Source organism: Impatiens glandulifera, chromosome 2 (genome assembly GCF_907164915.1).
Source record: "Impatiens glandulifera chromosome 2, dImpGla2.1, whole genome shotgun sequence".
NCBI classification, from domain to species: domain Eukaryota; kingdom Viridiplantae; phylum Streptophyta; class Magnoliopsida; order Ericales; family Balsaminaceae; genus Impatiens; species Impatiens glandulifera.
In genome coordinates, this window is record NC_061863.1 from 59,208,958 (window position 1) to 59,229,150 (window position 20,193).

The 20,193-nt window shown below is 32.7% G+C and overlaps 4 protein-coding genes across 9 annotated transcripts; 2 read left to right on the forward strand and 2 right to left on the reverse strand.

Annotated features, from left to right (window-relative positions):
* Positions 1-83: 83 nt before the first annotated feature.
* LOC124928213 (protein VASCULAR ASSOCIATED DEATH 1, chloroplastic-like) lies at positions 84-7,907 on the reverse strand. Of its 6 annotated transcripts, none has more exons than XM_047468746.1 (16): positions 7,502-7,907; positions 6,823-6,888; positions 6,410-6,523; positions 6,218-6,283; positions 5,923-6,023; positions 5,658-5,842; positions 4,566-4,606; positions 4,195-4,282; positions 3,987-4,073; positions 3,838-3,892; positions 3,038-3,104; positions 1,828-1,924; positions 974-1,035; positions 841-880; positions 531-778; positions 84-452 (listed from the first exon to the last, which is right to left on the reverse strand). In XM_047468746.1, exons 3-16 carry the CDS (start codon positions 6,425-6,427, stop codon positions 183-185), a joined length of 1,425 nt encoding a protein of 474 aa, XP_047324702.1. In that variant the 5' UTR covers positions 6,428-6,523; positions 6,823-6,888; positions 7,502-7,907; the 3' UTR covers positions 84-182. The 6 variants fall into 6 exon arrangements, with proteins under 6 accessions (XP_047324702.1, XP_047324701.1, XP_047324704.1 ...); XM_047468745.1 differs by having other exon boundaries at positions 6,815-6,888; XM_047468748.1 differs by lacking the exon at positions 7,502-7,907 and adding an exon at positions 6,986-7,137.
* Positions 7,908-8,158: 251 nt separating this feature from the next.
* Positions 8,159-10,398, reverse strand: LOC124926019 (serine hydroxymethyltransferase 7-like). Its single transcript, XM_047466174.1, has 4 exons — positions 9,358-10,398; positions 8,869-9,271; positions 8,681-8,782; positions 8,159-8,589 (listed from the first exon to the last, which is right to left on the reverse strand). Exons 1-4 carry the CDS (start codon positions 10,345-10,347, stop codon positions 8,360-8,362), a joined length of 1,725 nt encoding a protein of 574 aa, XP_047322130.1. The 5' UTR covers positions 10,348-10,398; the 3' UTR covers positions 8,159-8,359.
* Positions 10,399-14,049: 3,651 nt separating this feature from the next.
* LOC124927793 lies at positions 14,050-17,827 on the forward strand. The gene is made up of 4 exons (XM_047468268.1): positions 14,050-14,231; positions 15,027-16,165; positions 16,235-16,321; positions 17,182-17,827. Exon 2 carries the CDS (start codon positions 15,054-15,056, stop codon positions 16,158-16,160), a length of 1,107 nt encoding a protein of 368 aa, XP_047324224.1. The 5' UTR covers positions 14,050-14,231; positions 15,027-15,053; the 3' UTR covers positions 16,161-16,165; positions 16,235-16,321; positions 17,182-17,827.
* Positions 17,828-19,185: 1,358 nt separating this feature from the next.
* LOC124926117 (protein FAM32A-like) lies at positions 19,186-19,948 on the forward strand. The gene has a single exon (XM_047466288.1). It carries the CDS (start codon positions 19,281-19,283, stop codon positions 19,698-19,700), a length of 420 nt encoding a protein of 139 aa, XP_047322244.1. The 5' UTR covers positions 19,186-19,280; the 3' UTR covers positions 19,701-19,948.
* Positions 19,949-20,193: the final 245 nt, after the last annotated feature.

Here is a 20,193-nt window from a genome sequence, read left to right on the forward strand (position 1 = left end):
TTTGTTTAAACTATTATCAAATTTTAATATTTATTGATCATTTAAAAAATATATAGATTTACTTTCTTTGAACATTTTAATAGTAAATAAGTAACCTAATGAATGATGATACTACATACATAGTTTACTAAACACATTGTTCTGATGTACTACTAACTACTATAACTGAATTGTTCTGATTTCTATAATACACATTGTTCTGATTTCTTTTGTCTGGTGATTAATTGCATTTTCTCCAACTCTCTCAACTGAGCTTTTAACAAACCATGTTCCCCGCGCATCTTTTCCACCATTGTCTCAATAATGAACATCTCTTCCTTCACATTTTGCACTTTTTTGTCCAGTATTGTTCCACTTGAATCGCAACTGCTGCTTCTCATGTATTCCGCAGCCGTTGATTCAGGAATCACTTTCACTTCTTGGGCTCTTGACAGTAGTACAACTATGCTCATCTGCAAAATTACATTATACTTTCAAATCTATAATCCAAATCTACATAAAAAGAATAATGTTTCTAGGACTCTATATACCTGTGTTACAAGAAGAATCAGTGCAAAGACAACAATTAAAAGTACTGGAATCTCGCTTTGAGACTTAATATATGAATATAATTTCACCAATGATTCAGCAAGTGAAGAGACGATCCTGCCCCGTGATCTATTTAAGGTATCATCAGCTGGTTGCTTAACATCCCCATGTTCTACACTCCTCTGTGATGGTAACCTTTCTTCATTAGCTTCACCATTAGGTATTACATTATCTGCATCGTGCATAAAAGCTGCAAGGGCAGCATTGCTCAGCATCAGTTATAAGGAGAGAAAAATAAAACGTCGTATATACCTTCTTTCTCAACATTCTTTTGCTTCAACAATTCATCAGCCTGAAGAATGGTTTCCGTAAGCAGATGATAACTCAAACATGTGTGTAATTGAATAGAACAACAAGCTAGAATTTGCAAGAGAAAGACATTTACATTTTTTCTCCAAGTAGAGTATGTCTCTCGAGCCTCATCCATAGTAGACTGCTCAATTTTTCCTGCCAAAGTAAATGACCGGTTGGATATATTTTTTTTACAAAGAGGGAGAATTTTTAAATCACAAAACCATTCCAAGGCAAGGTATCCAAAACACTTGGGCTTGTTTGATGTGATTTGTTTGAATTTAATCCAACTAAACCACTTCCCATTATCAATCACTTCTTTCATCAAATTATTCAAATCCTCAACCAAAATGCCCCAAATTTTTTATAACATTGTGTTCATTTTACCCAAATAAATCACTTTTTACATCAAACAAGATTTCTTTTTTTCCAAAAACAAAAACAACTCATTGTCATGAACGGAAAGTGAGAAAATAAATAAGAAAGAAACTTAAATGCTAAGACTTGCCCTCTTAAAAAGAAACCATGTGATTTTAAATACACATTTCCAAATTGCAATTGTCAAAGGCATTGCATCTGCAACATTCAAATTAAGATTCGGCTAACTATGTAGTACTCAAGTATTAAACATCTAAAATTGTCTGCTGAAAATAAGAAACTCATCCTTACCAACAGGTTTATCTCATATGAAGAGTATTCATTTGACTTTCATGATATGCCTATGCTTAAACTTGGCAGTAGTTAAATTTTGTTTCAAATGCAATCCTCAAATATAGACAAGTATGCTTCATAACTTGCCATGCATCAGTAATTGCACATTTATCATAAACAATTGTAAAAATGGAACAATGGCGTTCACTTCAGATACGAAAAAATGTTCTTTAAAGACTTAAACTCCATCTTATCACTATATCGCCTGTTTTTCATAGCTATAACAATTAACAATACCTTTCCACATTGTTTTCTTGGAAAAATCCACGCCTACATAAAATCTCAAAGTGCAGCTATTTGAGTTATTTTCATCTCTTTCTACATCCCATAGTCCCTGAAGATAAGGAGGCAGATGTATACAAAATGCATCAGACATGATATGATGGTCTATACCTGAGAAAAAAACATATTAAATAGCAAAGTTAAAGGGAGTGTTATATTTGACAAAAACACATTGTTCCCCTTTAGGTACTCGTTTAGCTCTTCCTATTGTAGCCTCAACATCAAATATGTAATGTACCTAGGCCTTGATGGGCCTGACTTAGTGAAGAATATAATAAGTTATAAATAGTGGAGGTAGCTAGGGTATTTACTACCAGATTATGTATTAATGATACTTACAATGTTGATGTGACTGATTTTTTAATTTTTTTTTAATTTTGGAAGCAGCACGACCCCTCCACACTCATTACTCTCAACTACAATTTAAGACTTTTTAGTGAGAATCGAATCCGTGACCCTTGATCTATTAGGCATTATAGATTTACTTCACCTCATGGCTTTCGTTAAAATGCGTACACACATATCTCGCCTTACTAACAAATTTGGAAGGTTCTCAATATACTCATCATCATCTAGATCACATTATAGATAAACATTACATTAGCATTTTGCATTTTCTTGGAAATTTTCAATATCACCTAATGAATGATACTTACAATGTTGATGTGACTTTTTTTTTTCAATTTAGGAAGTTAGCACGACCTCACAGTCATTTCTCTTAACTTAAATTTAAGACGTTCTTAGTGGGAATCGAACACGTGACCTTTAGTCTTTTAGGCGTTATAGATTATTGATTCACCTCATAAATGGTTTTTGTTAAGGTACGTACACATATCTAGCCTTACTAACAAATTTGGAAGGTTCTCAATATATTCATCCTCATCTAGATCACATTATAGATAAGCATTACATTAGCATTTTGCATTTCTTTGAAATTTTCAATATCACCAAATGAATGATCATTACAACGTTAATGTGACTGGTTAATTTTTTTCTTTCTAAATTTAAAAAAGTTAGCACGACCTTTATAGTCATTACTCCCTTACGAAACGAGGGGATTAAACAGGAACAAGAGGGATCCACTAAAGAAGATACTTCTCCTTCCCTTTTTAACTTCATACCTCAACTTAACCAGTCGTGTTAATGACACACGCATAATCCATACCTCAACTGAGAAGTAGTCTCCATAAGGTACATCTCTTACTACTTGTGAGGTTTCAATAACCAAATGACTGCAACAAGTGAAATCCAAATCATCATAAGCTGATAATAAAATCTTAGAGAAGAGGCCAGCCATGCAGTTATTAACAAGAGATGCAAGACATGATCCATGGATAAGAGCATTACACGAACTACATTTAGGTAGGACTGATAATAAAATATGAACTACCCCAGTAAGGCACTAGGATAACGTTTGTAAAAAATGCAGTTATACCTATCTAAGGCTACACTTAAGACTGTGTGTAACATATCAGATCCTACAGTATCTTGGTAAAAAAACTGCAACAGAAAGGGAGCTGAATTTTCCCCTTTTTTCTTGAAAATGGAAATTCTCACATTCAATAATTAGGAACAAAACTAATATTGTTTTTGATATTTTCATATTTTAGGTCCATTTGCCTCTAATTGTGTTGGCCAATGACCCGAGAGTTTGCTCACAAACCTCAAATGAAAATTTTGGTTTCGCAGGAAATTTTTTATCCTTTAAAAAAAAAAAATATATATATATATATAGGTTTCACTATGGGTACTGCTGCCAAGCTAAAGAAAACAGGCCCAAACATAGCTCATCAATAACAAGCTAAACTTGAATGAGCTTTTACTCGGACAAATACCATGCTACCAATAGACAATATGATGAGATCAAGCACTATATATTGGACATCATCCCATTAGAGGGGCAAAAGTTCTTAAATCCCCAGAAATATTAGCTTTGCTTCATACAATATGGTAATAAATATTAACCTGTCTCTATAAACTCTATATTTCTGAACCTCCTGGCAGCTGCAAAATTTAGCACCTAAAGAAGCGCCATAAAAACAATAGCACACAGAAAGTTAAATACCAGCAAAAGATTGCATGTTTCTGATCAAATAATGAAAAAGGATTGATACCAAAATAAATATTAATTGGATGTTGGAAGAATACATCACGCGCATGTCCAAATTCATTATGAGTGTGCCAAGAGCTAACCCTAAAATCTGCACAATGGAAGTTACTTATTAAGAAAAAACAACATCAATTTGTTTAGGGTACAAAATTTCTAAATCACCAAAACAATCAAATTAAAATTTTAATTATAGAAATTACAAAAATGAGTACCTTTGTCTTTACAGCTTTCATGATATGATTTGACAAAATCAGTGGCCTCTTCGGAGAAAAAGAGAATAAAAAACTCCTCCACTTTTAACTACAATCCATGATGAGAAACTTAATCAGAAGCATACTAAACACAGGGAGAATCTTGAAATTGTGCTTTAAGAACAAGAACTAAAAGAATCTTCTTATTTATTGAGGACCACCAAACATGTCATGGCTAATAACATATAGACATACTTAAACCTGCAATTACACAGTCACCGCACCTTGCAAAATAGAGACAAACATGCATCAAGAGGCACAAGGATGCATTCAAACTAGCAACTCAGAATCAGTATTAACAAGGAATAATGGTAAGAAACATATATATGTACCGGGAATATGGCTTCGGCTATCTTCACATAACTTTGAGGAACTGCACATCAAATATAAGCAACTTAACACAAATTCAAGAAAGCAGAAAGAGTGATACATCCGTGTAAGGATACATGATGGGGAAACTGCTATGAAGAAACGTCTAAATATTCAACCATTAATAAGCTAAACTGGAGATGAAATCAAATCTGTTTCCAATGTAAGAAACTAATAGCAACATACTAGTTAGATATAAACATGTACAAGGTTTTAGCAAGCTACGAGTACGACAATCATTTAAATGTACTCATGAATATAGTGAGTTGAACGAAAATATGTTGATCAACTTTTAAAAATAATAATAAATCATGAAGCAATGAACGAAGGTGAATTGAAGGTTAGAGGGGAAAGGGGCATTTTTTTAATGTAAACTTTTATAGCAGTGAACAAGAAATGCATTCACAAGTTTACAAGCAAAACAGAAAGAAAGCAACAAAAAAGTCAAAAGAAAAACCAAAAACACACTGTTGAATCATACAAAAGCATAAGCATTCTTCCTCCAAAATTTTATGGCCCAAAATTACCAAACAGATTATTTTTTATTTTTTTGAAAAAGATAAACTTTTATTAAAAATAGCGCAAGATGCGTTTAAACGTTACAAAAAGGAAGAAAAAAACAAAACAATAAATAAATATAAAAAAAACAACATAAGAATTTTAAATGTCAATAAGATCGAAAAATTCTCATCCCGTACAAGCCCATCTTTTTCGGATTGAGGCGAACACGTGTAACATAAATGATTTGAGACGCTCGTATCCATAACTTTTCCCTTCAAAAACTCTTCTATTTCCACACTAATTATTTATGAATATGCATATACGTATAAAGACTATTTAAAACAGGAAACTGAAGTACCCATGATTTACTGACAATAATGAAGTGGAGCAAACATCAAGCTGAAGACAATGTACCGGTTCATATATCATTTGATTAACTTTCAGCATGCTTGATGTGACAACAAATAAAGTTGCAAAAAATTCGAGTGGCCTAAATAATTGGACAGTGTCTTATTAACTTATATCATGATTCAGGAAATAAGAAGCTTTCTGACCTTTAGGCGCTTCACAATTTTCATACACCCATTTAGGATCCTTCTGAGAAGACAATGATTCTAAATCAGTAACAGTTTCTACATACTCTTCTAAAGTTTCCTGAACCTCCAATGGATCCGGTACACTTTTGGCTTCACCTTCGATGGGAGTCTTATATTCTTCTGGCATAGAAATGCCGTCATCCCTTGTCAAAATAAATATAAAATAAGACTGCAATAATTTTAAAATTTAATAAATTGGTAACGACTTTTGTAACTGTGATACCTTTCACTAGGTTCCAGATCTTCTCTGAGGATTTCAGAATTCTCAGCCTCTCCATTTATGCCGATTCCATTTGTTCCACTAGTGGATTCTATTGGCATATCCTAATATAAGAAAGAAACAAGTAAACATATGTGTAACTGAATAAAGAAAAACTTTATCTCATCTGCCAAACTATAAATAGTACCAATGCTGCTTAGGCAACCAAGGCATCTCCCGTTGGGAATCAATGATAAAAGTGCAATGAACTTATATTCACCCATGAGATGCATAACAAAATGATTGAAGAATGAATTACCTGTAGTTCAGACTGCTGACCATGTTGTGAACCATCATCCCGGGACAGGAATGATGAAAAGAAAAACTGCCAAAACAACCAGTCGAATTAAAAAGACTCACTTGTAAAATAAGATTATAAACTCTAGATTCACAATTAGAAAAACCTTGAAAAAAAGATGTTAGAGAACACCATCACCAGTCAGTTCAATACCTTCTTTTGTCCGACCATAATTTCTATGGTAGTAGGAAATATTCCAGCTGTTTTTCTCTTCGTACAGATGTGATGTGATGTGATGACTGCACGAAAGGGAATTACTTTCTGATTCTATGTACATGTCAGAAAGAGAGTATTATTCAGTCACCTACTCATATTCTTACCCTTAATGCAGGTGTATGAAGATGAGAATTCAAGAAATCACAAAAAGAAATGTTTAGAAATCCGTTCTGAAGCATTAGAAAGATTAAGCCTAATAGTAATGAATTTGTTTCCATGCAATGGGTTGCATTTCCCAACAATCTTTAAAAGAATCTTTTAACTTTTAAAAAAAAATTATTAAAGAAAGATTGAGTCTAATAAATGGACAAAATGGTTATCATCATTTGGAACAAATTTCACCTGAATACCTTTGACTCAAATCAACAGAAATTTAAATAAAAGCAAATGAAATGGTTGAACAGGTACATATGACCCTGCAACAAATTAGCAAACAAGGACATTAGACTATAATTGTTGTTGTCAAGGCTAGCAAAACAAATCATGACATTGGAGAAGAATTGGCAAGGAAACCATGAAAATGAAACTACAACATGTAAAACATCTGTTAGCAAAATTGTTTCACTATGGTTAGTGTGACTTTCATTTTAACTGTGGGTTAATGAAAGTGGTTTCTTCTCTTTAAAAAAATATTTTTTATTTTGAGTGTGTGCTTCACCCATAAAAGAGACTGACAAAGAATTATTAGATGGTCTGAACACTAAATGAGCTAGCAAAAAATCAACAAAACCCCAAAATCAGTGTTTGGAGATAAAGCAAGCCTTTATTTACTTGAGAACCAAGCACAATTGGCACATAGCTACCATGTTAGACAGGGGTAAAGACCAAATGCAACATAGAACAAAAGAAACAAGAATGAATGTATAGGAAAATGCATTCTGATGAAAAAATTTCTTTGCATTAACTACCCTCCATTCGATTATACATATAAATTCAACAAATATCCCAAAGTAAGCATCTAGCCTAACAGTTCCATATAAATAATCTAACATATGCAAATTCAGCAACAGTTTATGAGTAAAATATTACCTTTTGAAGAGAAGCAAACAAATACTATTGTAGTAACACTCACTTCCTCACTCCTCTATGACCGTTGAGGCCATAACTTGGCACAATTTACAAACCAATCAATCGGCCATTCTTTTGCCCAACATTTTCATATACCAACTGAGAATTACAATGATTAAATAACTACTGATGTCTGAATTTCAGAACTCTTTAACCGATTGGACGACTGATCCGCCACCGAGGAAACCACGGCAGAGGACGATTGATATGAAGCGTCGGAAGTTCGTTCTGACGCCGACGTTTCCACTGATTCCGACCGATCCAAGATGTCGGTACCCGCCATTTCTTTAGGGATGGTTTTCTTTTTTTGCGCTATAATTTAGGGGTGAATATGCGTCCAAAGAAAAACCGAAAAAAGAGGAGGGTAGGTGTCATTTTCCTAAGCTATGTTTTCTTTTTATAGTGTTGTAAAATAATCACATAGTTTAAGTAAATTTACCCATATTGTTTTTTCATTAAATTGAGATTGAATGAAAATGTTACCACATACCAAACCCTAGGATAGTGTCCCACTTCAATTCATAAGCGAAAGTTAAGAATCTACTTAAAAACGCTATAATTTAAAGAGGGTGTCAACTCGAAATAAAATTGGGTAACAAAAAATAAGATGTTACAAGATAGAAATAAATTCAATCAATATACTAGCGGTATTCATTTTCTTATGTTCATTCTCTATCTGTTTATTTATACAATTTACAGTAACTGCATCCATCAAAACATGGCCTCAACTGGTTTTCTTGGCCATCATCCTTTTTTCAAGATCAAGGGACCAAGAAAATGGCCCATTAAAAACAAGTTTTCTGAAGAACAATCTCCTGTTTAATCATCAAACCCGGGCATTGCAAACTGAGAAGCAAAATTCTCCACTTGGAGACGTAACTCAATAAGATCTTTGTTGTTCTGAAGACCATGTCCATGTGCAAAAGACTTTTGAAGCTTTCCATGTTCTCTCTGCACTGTACTTGTGATTTGTGCAGCTCTAAGGAGAAAATCAGCAATTACTTCGAAATCGCCCTCTAAGCAGCCTCTCGATGTCATGGCAGGTGAACCTGAAACCAGAGAGACAGGAGAATCCTTCAAATCAACATATAGTACAAAAGCTCATTAGATTTCACATTTGGTAATTAGTTAATTAGTTACCTATCCTAACACCTCCAGGCATGATAGCACCATTCTCACCAAAAACAGCAACCTTATTTAGAGTGATATGACACATCTCGCATACCTTCTCAAAAAGCTTACCTAAAGAGAAGAATTCAAAACAAGATAAGTGTGATGATGATATGAAACATCTCACATGCCTTTGTAATAAGTGGAAGAAAGGATACCTGCAAGTCCAAGAGGTCTAAGGTCCCAAAGTAACAAATGGTTATCTGTTCCACCTGTTACCAATCTGCAATTTCTTCTTAAAAGAGCAGATGCCATAGCCTGAGCATTTTTCTTTACCTGCTGCATATATGTCTTGTATTCAGGAGTTGCAACTTGTTTCAAAGCTACAGCAAGAGCAGCAATATGATTATTATGAGGTCCTCCTTGCATTGCTGGGAAAACCGCAAAGTTTATCTTCTCTTCAAACTCATATCTTTCACTACCATCATCTTGGTTCAGACCCCCCAACTTTCTTGATTTTTTACCCTTTCTGTAAAAGATTATGCCTCCTCGAGGTCCTCTAAGACTTTTATGAGTCGTGGAAGTAACAATATCACAATATTCAAAGGGATTTGAACATTCCTGCAAAAACAAATAAGTCAATTCTAAGCAAACTTAAACCAACAAAACAATGTAGAATCTATTTAATAACTTGTGAAATATTTTACCTTTGCAGCAACTAGGCCACTGATTTGAGCCATATCACACAATAAAATTGCCCCACACTTATCTGCAATATGTCTAAACCTAGCGTAATCCCATTCTCGAGGATATGAACTCCCCCCACAGATGAGTATCTTGGGGCGAAAATCAACTGCCTTGTCTTCCAACTTGTCATAATCTATCAACCCAGTTTGCGGATTCACTTTGTATGGAAGAGTCTCAAAGTAAATCGAAGTCCCAGAAACCTTCCTCCCATTTGGAGTATAGTAACCATGACTGGTGTTCCCACCAGATGGAGTATCCAAACCCATAATTCGTTCTCCTGGTAATAGTAGACCTGTATATACAGCAAAGTTTGCAGATGTACAAGAATATGGTTGAACATTAACTCCCCAGTTCTCAGAATCGAGATTAAATGCAGCCAGTGCACGTTTACAACAAAGGTTTTCTATTTCGTCAATGAATTGATTACCGGCGTAATACCTTGCACCAGGCATTCCTTCCGAGTATTTATTGGTCAAGTGACTTCCAAGAGATTCCATTACTGCTCTGCAGACGAAATTCTCAGAAGCAATCAATTCAATTCCCTTGAATTGTCTTTGCTTCTCCTTCTCCATAATCCCAAAAACATCAGGATCTGCAATACGTAGAGATTGATTTCCCCAAGCCCTGACCTTACTTTTTCTTAGTTCAAATTCAAACCCTTGTTTTGGCTGCTGCTCAACTAAAGCCCGTTTGGATGATGATGAAGATGTTGGGTCGGAGTCTATCTTCCTCTTGAAGCACATGGGATGCCCAAGAATTCTGAACTCCTCCTCCTCCTTTGCATCTCCTTCCTCCTCCTCGTTTATCAGATTCAGAGGAATGGACTGTTGCTGCTGCTGCTGCATAGGATTACAATTCTTCCTATGGAGGCTGGAATTATCAGTGATTGAGGAGTGGAAGAGGAAGCCTAGAGAGAGATTGGGGTGGTGCTGCGAGTGTGTAAAATCCATGAAAAGAAGGAAATTCAAGAAGAAGAGTAGATGAAGGAAATGTATAGAGGAGGAAGAGAAGATGGGCTGCTGATAATGAATTGAATATATAATATGGGTGTAGAAGAAGGGAAGAGACGTCAGCAAAGGTGTGGGCTTTGACAGATAGGTTACAGAATTCGCTGGATATATAGGGGTGGGGGATGAACCTGGACGGTTTCTTTGCTACTACTAAAATATCGTATCTCAAAAACCGTATCTTTTTCTTCTCGGCAAAAACATGCTCTTTGACGTTAACCAAATACGTATGATTGGCGGGTGGGAATGAACCTGGACGTTTTCATTCCACATCCCATTTAAAATATATATATTTTTTCTTTTAATGTATTTGGACTAAGGTAATTATAAATGTAATTATTGATTATCATAATTATTCTTTTAATTTACTTCTAAAAAAATAAATAAAGTTAAAATATATTCTTTCTAATGATTTTGTTTAGTATCTAATAATACTTTGTCATTTCAGTTTTTTCTCTCATCATTTATATTTGAGTTATTCTTATCTTTTTAGTGTGATATTTTAATAGAAATTTTTGTTTTTAAAATTTTATGATTTGAACAATTAAGATATGAATATTCTTAAATTGTTTTTTTAATTTTTTATCGTATATTTATTATTAATATTGGTTAATAATGAATATTATTAAATTATTCTAATTTTATATAATTAGTTGAGAACATGACATAAGATATAGATGAGAAGGTTTAGAGCTTAAAATTTATAATTTATATTTAAAGGTATAAAGTTTAAATATATACCTGTATGGTTTAAGATTTAAAATTTAGGAGTATAAGATATAAGATTTAGAATTTATGATTTAAACTATAAATTTAGGATCTAAAGAAAATAAACAAATATTAATAAATTAAATATATATATATATATAATATATAATATATAATAAGAGGGGAAAAGAGGAAGGAAAATGGAGAAAAGAAAAGTGGAAAGAAAAATTCAAATTATAACATTTTTATTTTCTACCTATCATTACTCAATACTCTATATTTAACTAGGTAAAAAATGATCATTTAATTTTTTTTTATAAGAGTTAAAAAAATAATATTTTTTGACCTAATATTTATTTTCACCACTTATATTTGAGATTTGAGTTGATGCTGTGTTTTATTTTGTTCAGTGCTACATCTTATTTAATTAAATTAAAAATTATATCTCAGATTTTTGTGATTTGAATAATATTCTTAATTTGTGGTGGGTCGTTTCTTGTTCGCGTTTCCGATTGTGTTGATTGTGTTGATGATTTATTTCCGTCTCCTTTTAACAGTAAGATAGATAAAATTATTGAATTTGAAATTGTTTTCATATTTTAATATGAGTTTATTCATTTAATTTTTCTCACAAAGGCTTTTTTACATATATTCTTCCATGATTTGTAAGTATTTTTTATTATTTCAGTCATATATGTTGATAATCAATTATCATTTGACATAACTATTTCTCGTATGGTTAATCAACTCTCGGCTAAGAATAATTTCAACTGCCGCTCATAATATTTTATAAATATTCCTCTAACACAATTTTATTAGTTTGTTACTTCAATATTTATCAACTATAAACTGAACCTTCTCTGTTAAAAAATTTAATTTTTGTAAATTGTTTATATAATTTAATATCGAGATTATGAATTGTTTTATTCATTTTGTATTATTTATTAACTAATTTCCTAAAAAAAAGTTATATGGTCTACAAACTTGTTATATTTTTAATAAAAGAGGTAATTATTAAATTTAATATTTAACACCACATCATTTTTAATGTTTGATTAACTGATATATTATGGTATTGTGTATATAATTAACTTTATTAAGTTAAAATAATAAATTTTCTTTTAAATCTAAACAATCTTGCCTCAATTATTACAATTGAATTATTTAAAATTAATATATGCAACTTTAAGATTATAATAACAAAATAATAATAATATATGATACAACTAAAAACTATGTCAAATTAATTAGACTGTTTAAAAAATTATATAAAAATATTATTATTATTATATATTTTAACATTTGTAATATAGTTAGGCTTTCTTCAATTGAGTTTATTCAATAATAAACTATTTTTTCATTATATATTAATACATTTTAATTATGAACGACAATTTCTGACATTTACACGAAAATACGACCCGAATCGAACACGAAAAATCAAGTTAAGGTCATGTTGGGTTCGGGTCGAAATCAGATCATTCTGTTTAACATGATTAATAAATGGGTCAAAATTGGGTCGACCTGAAATGACCAAAAATAAACCTGCCAACCCTTTTGCAACTTTTTAAAGTTTTGTGTTTGTCATTTCTTACTCACTCACTCATTTTATTTTATAAAGTTTTTATTTTATGTGAGTTTGTGATCTAACTTTATTATTATTTTTTTGTTAATGTAATTTTAGTATAAGAGAGAGTTCGATAGATGTGATATTAATTACACCGAGTTAAACCAAGTTGGATTCGAGTTGAGGCAAGTCAATCGGGTCAATCAAGTCGGGTTTGAGTCAAATTACAAATAAACATGTCACTTTCAAGTTAGATCTTTTGACCCAACTTACTTAACATGTCACATTCAAGTTAATATCGTTCAACTTACTAAGACTTGGTCAGTTTAAAATTATAACCTAAGTTATTTGAAAAAATAATTAGTGGTGATTTTGAGGAGGTATATAATATTTTTAATAAAAATAGTTAAAGAGTGTTAATATATAATGATATAATAAAAATAAAATTTAAAATAGAATGTATTTTAATACTTGTTTAACTAATTGAGTGGTATAATAAATGAGAGAGAAGTAAAATAATATTTTTTGAATTTGGATCACGTAAATAATTCATGCTGAAGTAGGCCTAACTATTGAACTTGAATAGTGGAAATGAACTCGACTTAAATTGTCACTCTGAATTTGAAGTTTATCAAACAAAACATCACATATAATTCAAAATCAACATCAATAAACATTTTTCAAATAAATTAAGTTTATTAAAATAAAGTAAATCCGGACAACTATCCGGTTAAAATAATAAAATATATTTGGTTTTAATTTTTTCACAAAATAAAATCAAGCAAATAAGATTGAAATTTGACGAAATAACCATAATAACTACTTCAATGAGCTGGTGACTAGCGCATAATTTTAAATGCGCTAGTGACCACTTAAAATTTTTTGGACGAAAATGTTCCCGTTGCGAGACGTAACTGCCGGTTGTGAGACGCAATCGGATGCCTGTGAAAAGTTTTTTCGCGAATACATCTCGCGATTGTGGACTTTTCAAAAAAAAAATTTGCGTCTCGCGATTGCCGGTTGCTTCTCGCAACCGGGGTCGCGTCTCGCGATTTGTGGACTCACATGACATCCAATTGCGTCTCGCGACAAGGATAATTTCGTCAAAAAATATGAAATAGTCACCGGACCATTTAAAATTATGCGCGAGTCACCAGCTAATTTAGTTGGTCATCTCGTAAAATTTCCCAAATAAGATAGCAAAAGTAGGGCACGCGCACTGTCAGACCAGTTTGTTTGTTTGTATATGTTGTGTAGTTGTGTTTATAAAGTTTGAGATTGATTTTGTAGCTGTGTATAAAGAATGGGAGCTGAATTTGTTTGATATGGTGGGTGCAATTAGTGAACTTTTTCCGATCTTTTATATTGACCAGAATTCCTTCTTCTCCTTCTCCTGTCTCATCTCATCCCATCCCATCCAATCCATCAACTTGCTTTTCAAATCACAAACTTTTTACCCTCTTCTGAGCTCTCTTTACATACACACATACACGCCACGCTCTCTCTCTCTCTCTCTGCTCGCTGGCTCGATCACCACTGCGCTTCCGATCAGGTAATTTCTCTTCCGCCGCTTGATTTCAACTTTTCCATGTCGATTTTCGTGCTTGAACGAGTCTTCTACGGTCATTTTCATACATTTCTCCTATACATTGCTTGCTGTTTGCTTCTTCTTCTTTCTTTTCGCGATTATGTTGCTCCAAACGCAAAAGCCTCATGTTTTTGTGGGAAATAGAGACCGGAATTCCGATTCTTAATGAGTTCTGTATCTTCAGATCTTTCTGTGCGTATCCGCGCAAGAACTCGGTCTTCTGACTGACTCCACACAGACACACACACACATTATATTTTGGCTCAAGTAGTGATTGCAAGCTGCCTTTTCAGCTAAAGTAAGTTCAGATTATTTTTACTGTAATGCAAAGTTCACAAGCTTTTGCATCTTTATCTACATATTGGTCACAAAAGGACGAGACTGTGTGACTGCGAAGCTGATGTACTTATATATATATATATATATTCAGATATGATCTGTGTTTGGACACTTTTTGTTTTGTTTCTTTTTAAATTTATTAGGTATTACATCAATCTCTCCTCAACCATTCTCCTTCATAAACTTACATCCAAAAGTATTTATTCCACTACCTCATATCGCAATAATCAATTTTACCACAATTGATGGTTAAAAACCTGTGTTTTTCCTTCCTCAGCATCTTGATGAAAGTTTGTGTACGATGCATATATTCATTTCTTTTGATGAGTATCAAGTGGCGATTAGAATCTCCATAAATTTCATGTCTTCATCAGCTTGAACCCATTACATGAGTTGTTTTCTTCATTAAACTGACTACAGGGAATTAATTCAGGACCAAAGCTATCAATGAGGAGTACTGTCTTACAAGGCCAGGACCTATGGCCTATAAGGAAGACCCTGACATCATCTGACGTTGATGTCACTCATCCATTCCTCACTCTTTCTCGCCAAGCAGTTGAGGACCATATTCTTATACATTTCACACCATTTGTTCGAGACCATTTAAGAAACACACATGATGTAACAATTAATGTCCATGATGATGATACCGGCGATAAGTACCTGATGAAGCTGAAATGGCGTGTGAGTTACTACAATCTTATTGGGAAATGGGGAAAAGTTATTAGAGGGAAGGGACTTGGTGTTGGCAATGAAATAATGATCCGTTGGGTTAATGGTTGGTTGCATTTCTCTGTTCCTCAAGAGCTTAATGTTGGCAATATGCCACCGATGCAAACTGTTTCAGCACCTCCACATCCAGTACACTGGCCTATTAAAAAGGTTTTGACATTGTCTGATATAGATACCAACCATCCCTTCCTCCCTTTGCCTCAACGACCTGTTGACGAGTATATTCTTGTACACTTAACACAGCACGAACGAGAATGTCTGAGAAATGATGAGCAAGTAGATATGAATGCCCGAGATGATGACACTGGAGAAATTTATCAAATGAAGCTGAAATGGCGCGGAAATAGCTATAACCTTATTGGAAAATGGGGGAAAATCATTCGGAAGAGGGGACTTGGTGTTGGGAAAGAGATAAAAATATGTTGGTGGAACAAGTGTTTGCATTTCTCAATTCCGCAAGAACAATTTGTTGCAGTAAACCCAGGATTAGATTATTGGCCCATTAGGAAGGCCCTCACATTGTCAGACATTGATACAAATCACCCATTTCTCACTTTACCTGGAAAGGCTGTTGAAAACAATATTTTGTTACTTTGGACTCTCCAAGATCGAGATCAACTGAGAAATGAGAGGCAGCTAACTATTAATGCTCAAGATTATGACACTGGTGATTTTCATACAATGAAGTTAAGGTGGCGTGGGAGCTACTACAATCTTGTAGGTAAATGGGGTAAACTTGTTCGGGAAAAGGGGCTTACCATTGGAAGGGAGATTAAATTACGCTGGGAGCATGGGTGCCTATTCTTCTCATTTCAGATATAATGAAGGTACTACATACATGTAACAGAGTGTATAATTCTCAACTGCATCTTTATATTTGCTATTATCCTGTGCAGACTCTCCAAAGAAATGCATATGGAAAGATTTACAGCAAGTTCACTGATTTCAGGAGACAAGACACAACCAATCATATGTAAAATAAGGTTAGTGATAAAGCCAATCCTGTGTTTTTCAAAATTAAGTTTAATTTACATAGTTGAGTAGTGTTTTTTTTTTTAATTTTCTGTAGTATAATTTATGTTCCTACTATTTTAGTACTCATTGACCTGCATTTCAGCTTGATATTTCAGTGATTTTCTCATGTAATAAAATGTAATGGCTGTGGGACAGTACAAATCATGAATTACTTGTTTGACCTTCTTTAAACAGTGTTTTTTGTTTTCCAAAAAAGATATTGTTTGATGAAAAAAGTGATTTATTTGGGTTAAATGTCCAAAATATCCTTAGTATTTAATATTATAAAATGTTATAGAATAAAGTAAGGGTGTTTTAGTATTTTAGTTGATGATTTGATGCAGGAAGCTATCAATGATATACCACATCAAACAACCCTAAGAAAAGATATGCTAAAATCATTAACCATGTTCATAAACAAATAGCATTATTAGCGAATATAAAGCTTTGATCAAAATCAAGAGGGAGCTTGCCTTTGAAATGGTTCAAGTGGAACAAACTTGTGGGCGAAATGGATAAAGAAAGTAAATGAATGATACTTTTTTCTTGAGGCCAAGGTTTATTCCGTGGAGGAGACTAGCACAAAATCTCAATGCCATGACCTTCTCCCACTTGAATCAATGTGCTTTTGAGAATCAAAATGGATGGTATGTTTTGAAGCCATGTTGGGTGATTTTATTTACTTTCTTGTAAAATACTCAGACATCTCTAAGTAGTATATTCCCAACTTGATTGTTTCTTGCTATAGTCCCCTTCAAATGTACATTCAGAAGTATCACTAATCTTGCTGTTTGATTACTAATTCTTAATACATGTTACTTGCTTGCAGCAAGAGGCTATGTCACAGTACTAGATGGATAATAAATTATCGTGGAATAAGTGAAAGAGAAAGAAGATCAACTGGGTACCATATCAAGGCACCATTTGTCATTGATTGACAGATCAGGACCTTAAATTTGGCTAGTAGTGATGGCGGCATATTTTCTTGAAATCAGTCGGGGTTTATTCCCTCCTTGCTAGCACAATATCATATCAAGAAGCTTTCAGTTAGAAGTGAACTTGAGACTTCTCCTCTCAAGTTCAACACGCTTTCCACTTGAGATGTGAGTTCCTCAGCTGAGTTCGTTATCTTCTTGAGTTCATTAAACGCAATGACATATTGTTCTATACCTATCCCAATTTATTGTCCATTGACTGATTGGTTCATTAATCATGTTGCAGCTGAAGCGGTGCATAGGATTCAAGTGGTTTTGTGCTTTGAGGAAAGCTTGTTGAAGGCGGGGGGGCATGTAGAGCTTTCTGTTGTGGATTGTGCAAGTAAGTTTGAACTGATTCAGAATTTTTGGTCCTATAAGAAGTTTCTTAGTTCTTACTAAAGAATTGATAATGATGATCATCAAGAATGTGTCATATTTATTTCTGAAAAGTAATGACTGGGCTGATAATTTGTTAATTATTATCACCCATTAAGTGCACTCTGTACTAGATATTAGATAATAGTTTGATGCAATTCACTTCTCTTTGGATAGAATACAAAAATTCTGAATCCAGAAATATATCTGGATTATGTTAAGAAACTAAACTTAGTCAAAAACAAATTCAATTTTTTTTTCTTATAGGATCAAATGGTGCCATATTTCTCTATTAAGTTTGCAAGCTATTTCTTTTTATCTTTTTATTCTTTTTAAAAGAATGAGTGATATTTATTTTACTTTACATTATTGATTTGATGAAATGTTAATTTATTGAATTTAATTCATACAAAAGAAGCAATTAATAAAACTATCAATTCATATATATATATATATATATATATATTAATTTCTCTTTTCTTTGTATAATGGATGAGAAATAGATTTTTTTTTTATACATAATAGAATGTTAGTTTTTACCTATTAATCATAGATTCAAATCAATATGAGAAACGTAGAGAGAGATATCAGTGAAATTTGTACTCAAAATCATTTTATTTGTTATGAGAGGAGATGGTTATTTTTAAGCATTTTATAAGAATTTACTTTATAACTAAATTATTGGTACTTATATATAATTAAGTATAAAATTAATTACAAAATAATTATTATTAAATAACACTATAAAAATTTATATTTATAAAATTAGTTACATTAATTCATTTATTTTTTGAATAAATATATTTTTTTTAAATTCACATATTTTCCGTAAAATTGTATAAAATTAAAATTATTAATAAATTTACAAAATTTTATTATAGTAAAAAATGGTTTAATTTGAGAGTTATCTAAATTAGACTATTTAGTAAAATTGTAAAATTTTGATATTTTAAGAGATAATTTAATATTTTAAAAATATTAAAGATTATTTTATGAGATAATTTATATTTTAAAAATTATTATATTCTTAATAAATATAAATTTATTAAATCAATTTTTACTAACAAGATTAATAACTTAACAAAAAGTTGCAAAAGATAATTGTATGTAGAAACTCAGGACGGGCACAAATAAATATTTATTGTATGATTAAATAGACAATTGTTGGTAAATAAAACAATGGTAAGGAGTTAAGAAAAAAATAACAATAAAATGTTAAGGTCAATTTTGAATATCATTAAAGTACAATATCAAATTTAAACAGTTATCTTACATTTAAGGGCATTAAATAGTCTTTTCTCCTTATGCTAAGGATATCTTTAACAAATTGAAAATATTGAGGATGAAATTTGCATAATTTAAAGTTTAAGAGACATTCTAATCGAAGAAAAAATGTTTAGGAGCGAATAACGACTTTTTTCTTTCGGATTTGGTTTATTCTTATTGGTCTCGTCAATATAAAGATAGAGCCTTTAGGGTTTCAGCCATTGAAGAACCTTTCACGCGAGCGACCAAGAGGAGATAGATAGACCAGATCTGTCCGCCGTTCGTCTCCGATCAACTGAATCAGGAAACAATGTCTTCGTACGATAATGTTGTGGGAGGGAAACTGAAGCTGAAAGGAAAAGCTCTTGACGTGAAGGCGGGGGGAATGAAGAAGAAGAAGAAACATAATAAGAAGAATTATGATCAAATCACATCTGTGACAGGAACGGAATTGAACTCTGATGGGACCACAGGAATGTCAGGGAACGCAGATGATGAGGATGACCTAGGTGATTCCAACAACAGGGTTACTGGCGATGGAAATGCTACAGGCTATCAAGTTCATCTAACTCCAGCAGAGAAACGTTATATGGAGCAAAAGGAACAGATCGATGTGCACAAATTGGCCAAGACTGCCAATAAATCACACCGCGATCGGATTCAGGATTTCAATCAGTATCTGGCGAACATGAGCGAACATTATGACATTCCCAAAGTCGGTCCTGGTTAATTGATGATGGTGCTTATTGTTCTTTATGGGGGTTGTGGGAATGATGAATAAGCATATGTAACAACAACTGGCTCTTACACCCGTTATCCACCACCAGTACGTGACTTTAATTCTCATTAATCTTTTCCTTCATGTTTGTAATTGATATGGATGATAATGATGATGTATGTTTGTGTTGCTTATTGGAACTTGGGATTGATTTTGTAAAGTGATTTACAAGATTTTTGAGTAATTACAATGTTCTTGCACATGTTTCTTGTAAAACTTTAAAGTTTCATCAAGAAAGGATGATATGAATGTTGGGGATGCAGTTGTTGTTCCCTTGATGAACAAATCTCAAATTGCAAAACATGTTCTCCAGATTTGATCATATTCTTGTTAAGTGCCAATGGAAACCAATAGTGATCATGTTAAAACACTTTAATTTGGATTTAGACGTGATTGTGAGAAACACTTTAATTGATCTATACATATATCTTATGATGAAATTTGT

Bases quoted from the DNA above. Each gene is read 5' to 3' on its own strand.
- LOC124926019 (XM_047466174.1), bottom strand. From the start codon at position 10,347: ATGGATTTTACACACTCGCAGCACCACCCCAATCTCTCTCTAGGCTTC. The intron at 8,783-8,868 runs GTATCCTTTCTT...TCTTCTCTTTAG, and splicing joins TAGACCTCTTGGACTTGCAG to GTAAGCTTTTTGAGAAGGTA. The intron at 8,590-8,680 runs GTAACTAATTAA...CTCTGGTTTCAG, and splicing joins GCCTGGAGGTGTTAGGATAG to GTTCACCTGCCATGACATCG.
- LOC124928213 (XM_047468746.1), bottom strand. The intron at 4,607-5,657 runs GTCAGAAAGCTT...TTTGATGTGCAG, and splicing joins AAATTGTGAAGCGCCTAAAG to TTCCTCAAAGTTATGTGAAG. The intron at 779-840 runs GTATATACGACG...CTGCCCTTGCAG, and splicing joins AAAGAATGTTGAGAAAGAAG to CTTTTATGCACGATGCAGAT.
- LOC124927793 (XM_047468268.1), top strand. From the start codon at position 15,054: ATGAGGAGTACTGTCTTACAAGGCCAGGACCTATGGCCTATAAGGAAG.
- LOC124926117 (XM_047466288.1), top strand. From the start codon at position 19,281: ATGTCTTCGTACGATAATGTTGTGGGAGGGAAACTGAAGCTGAAAGGA.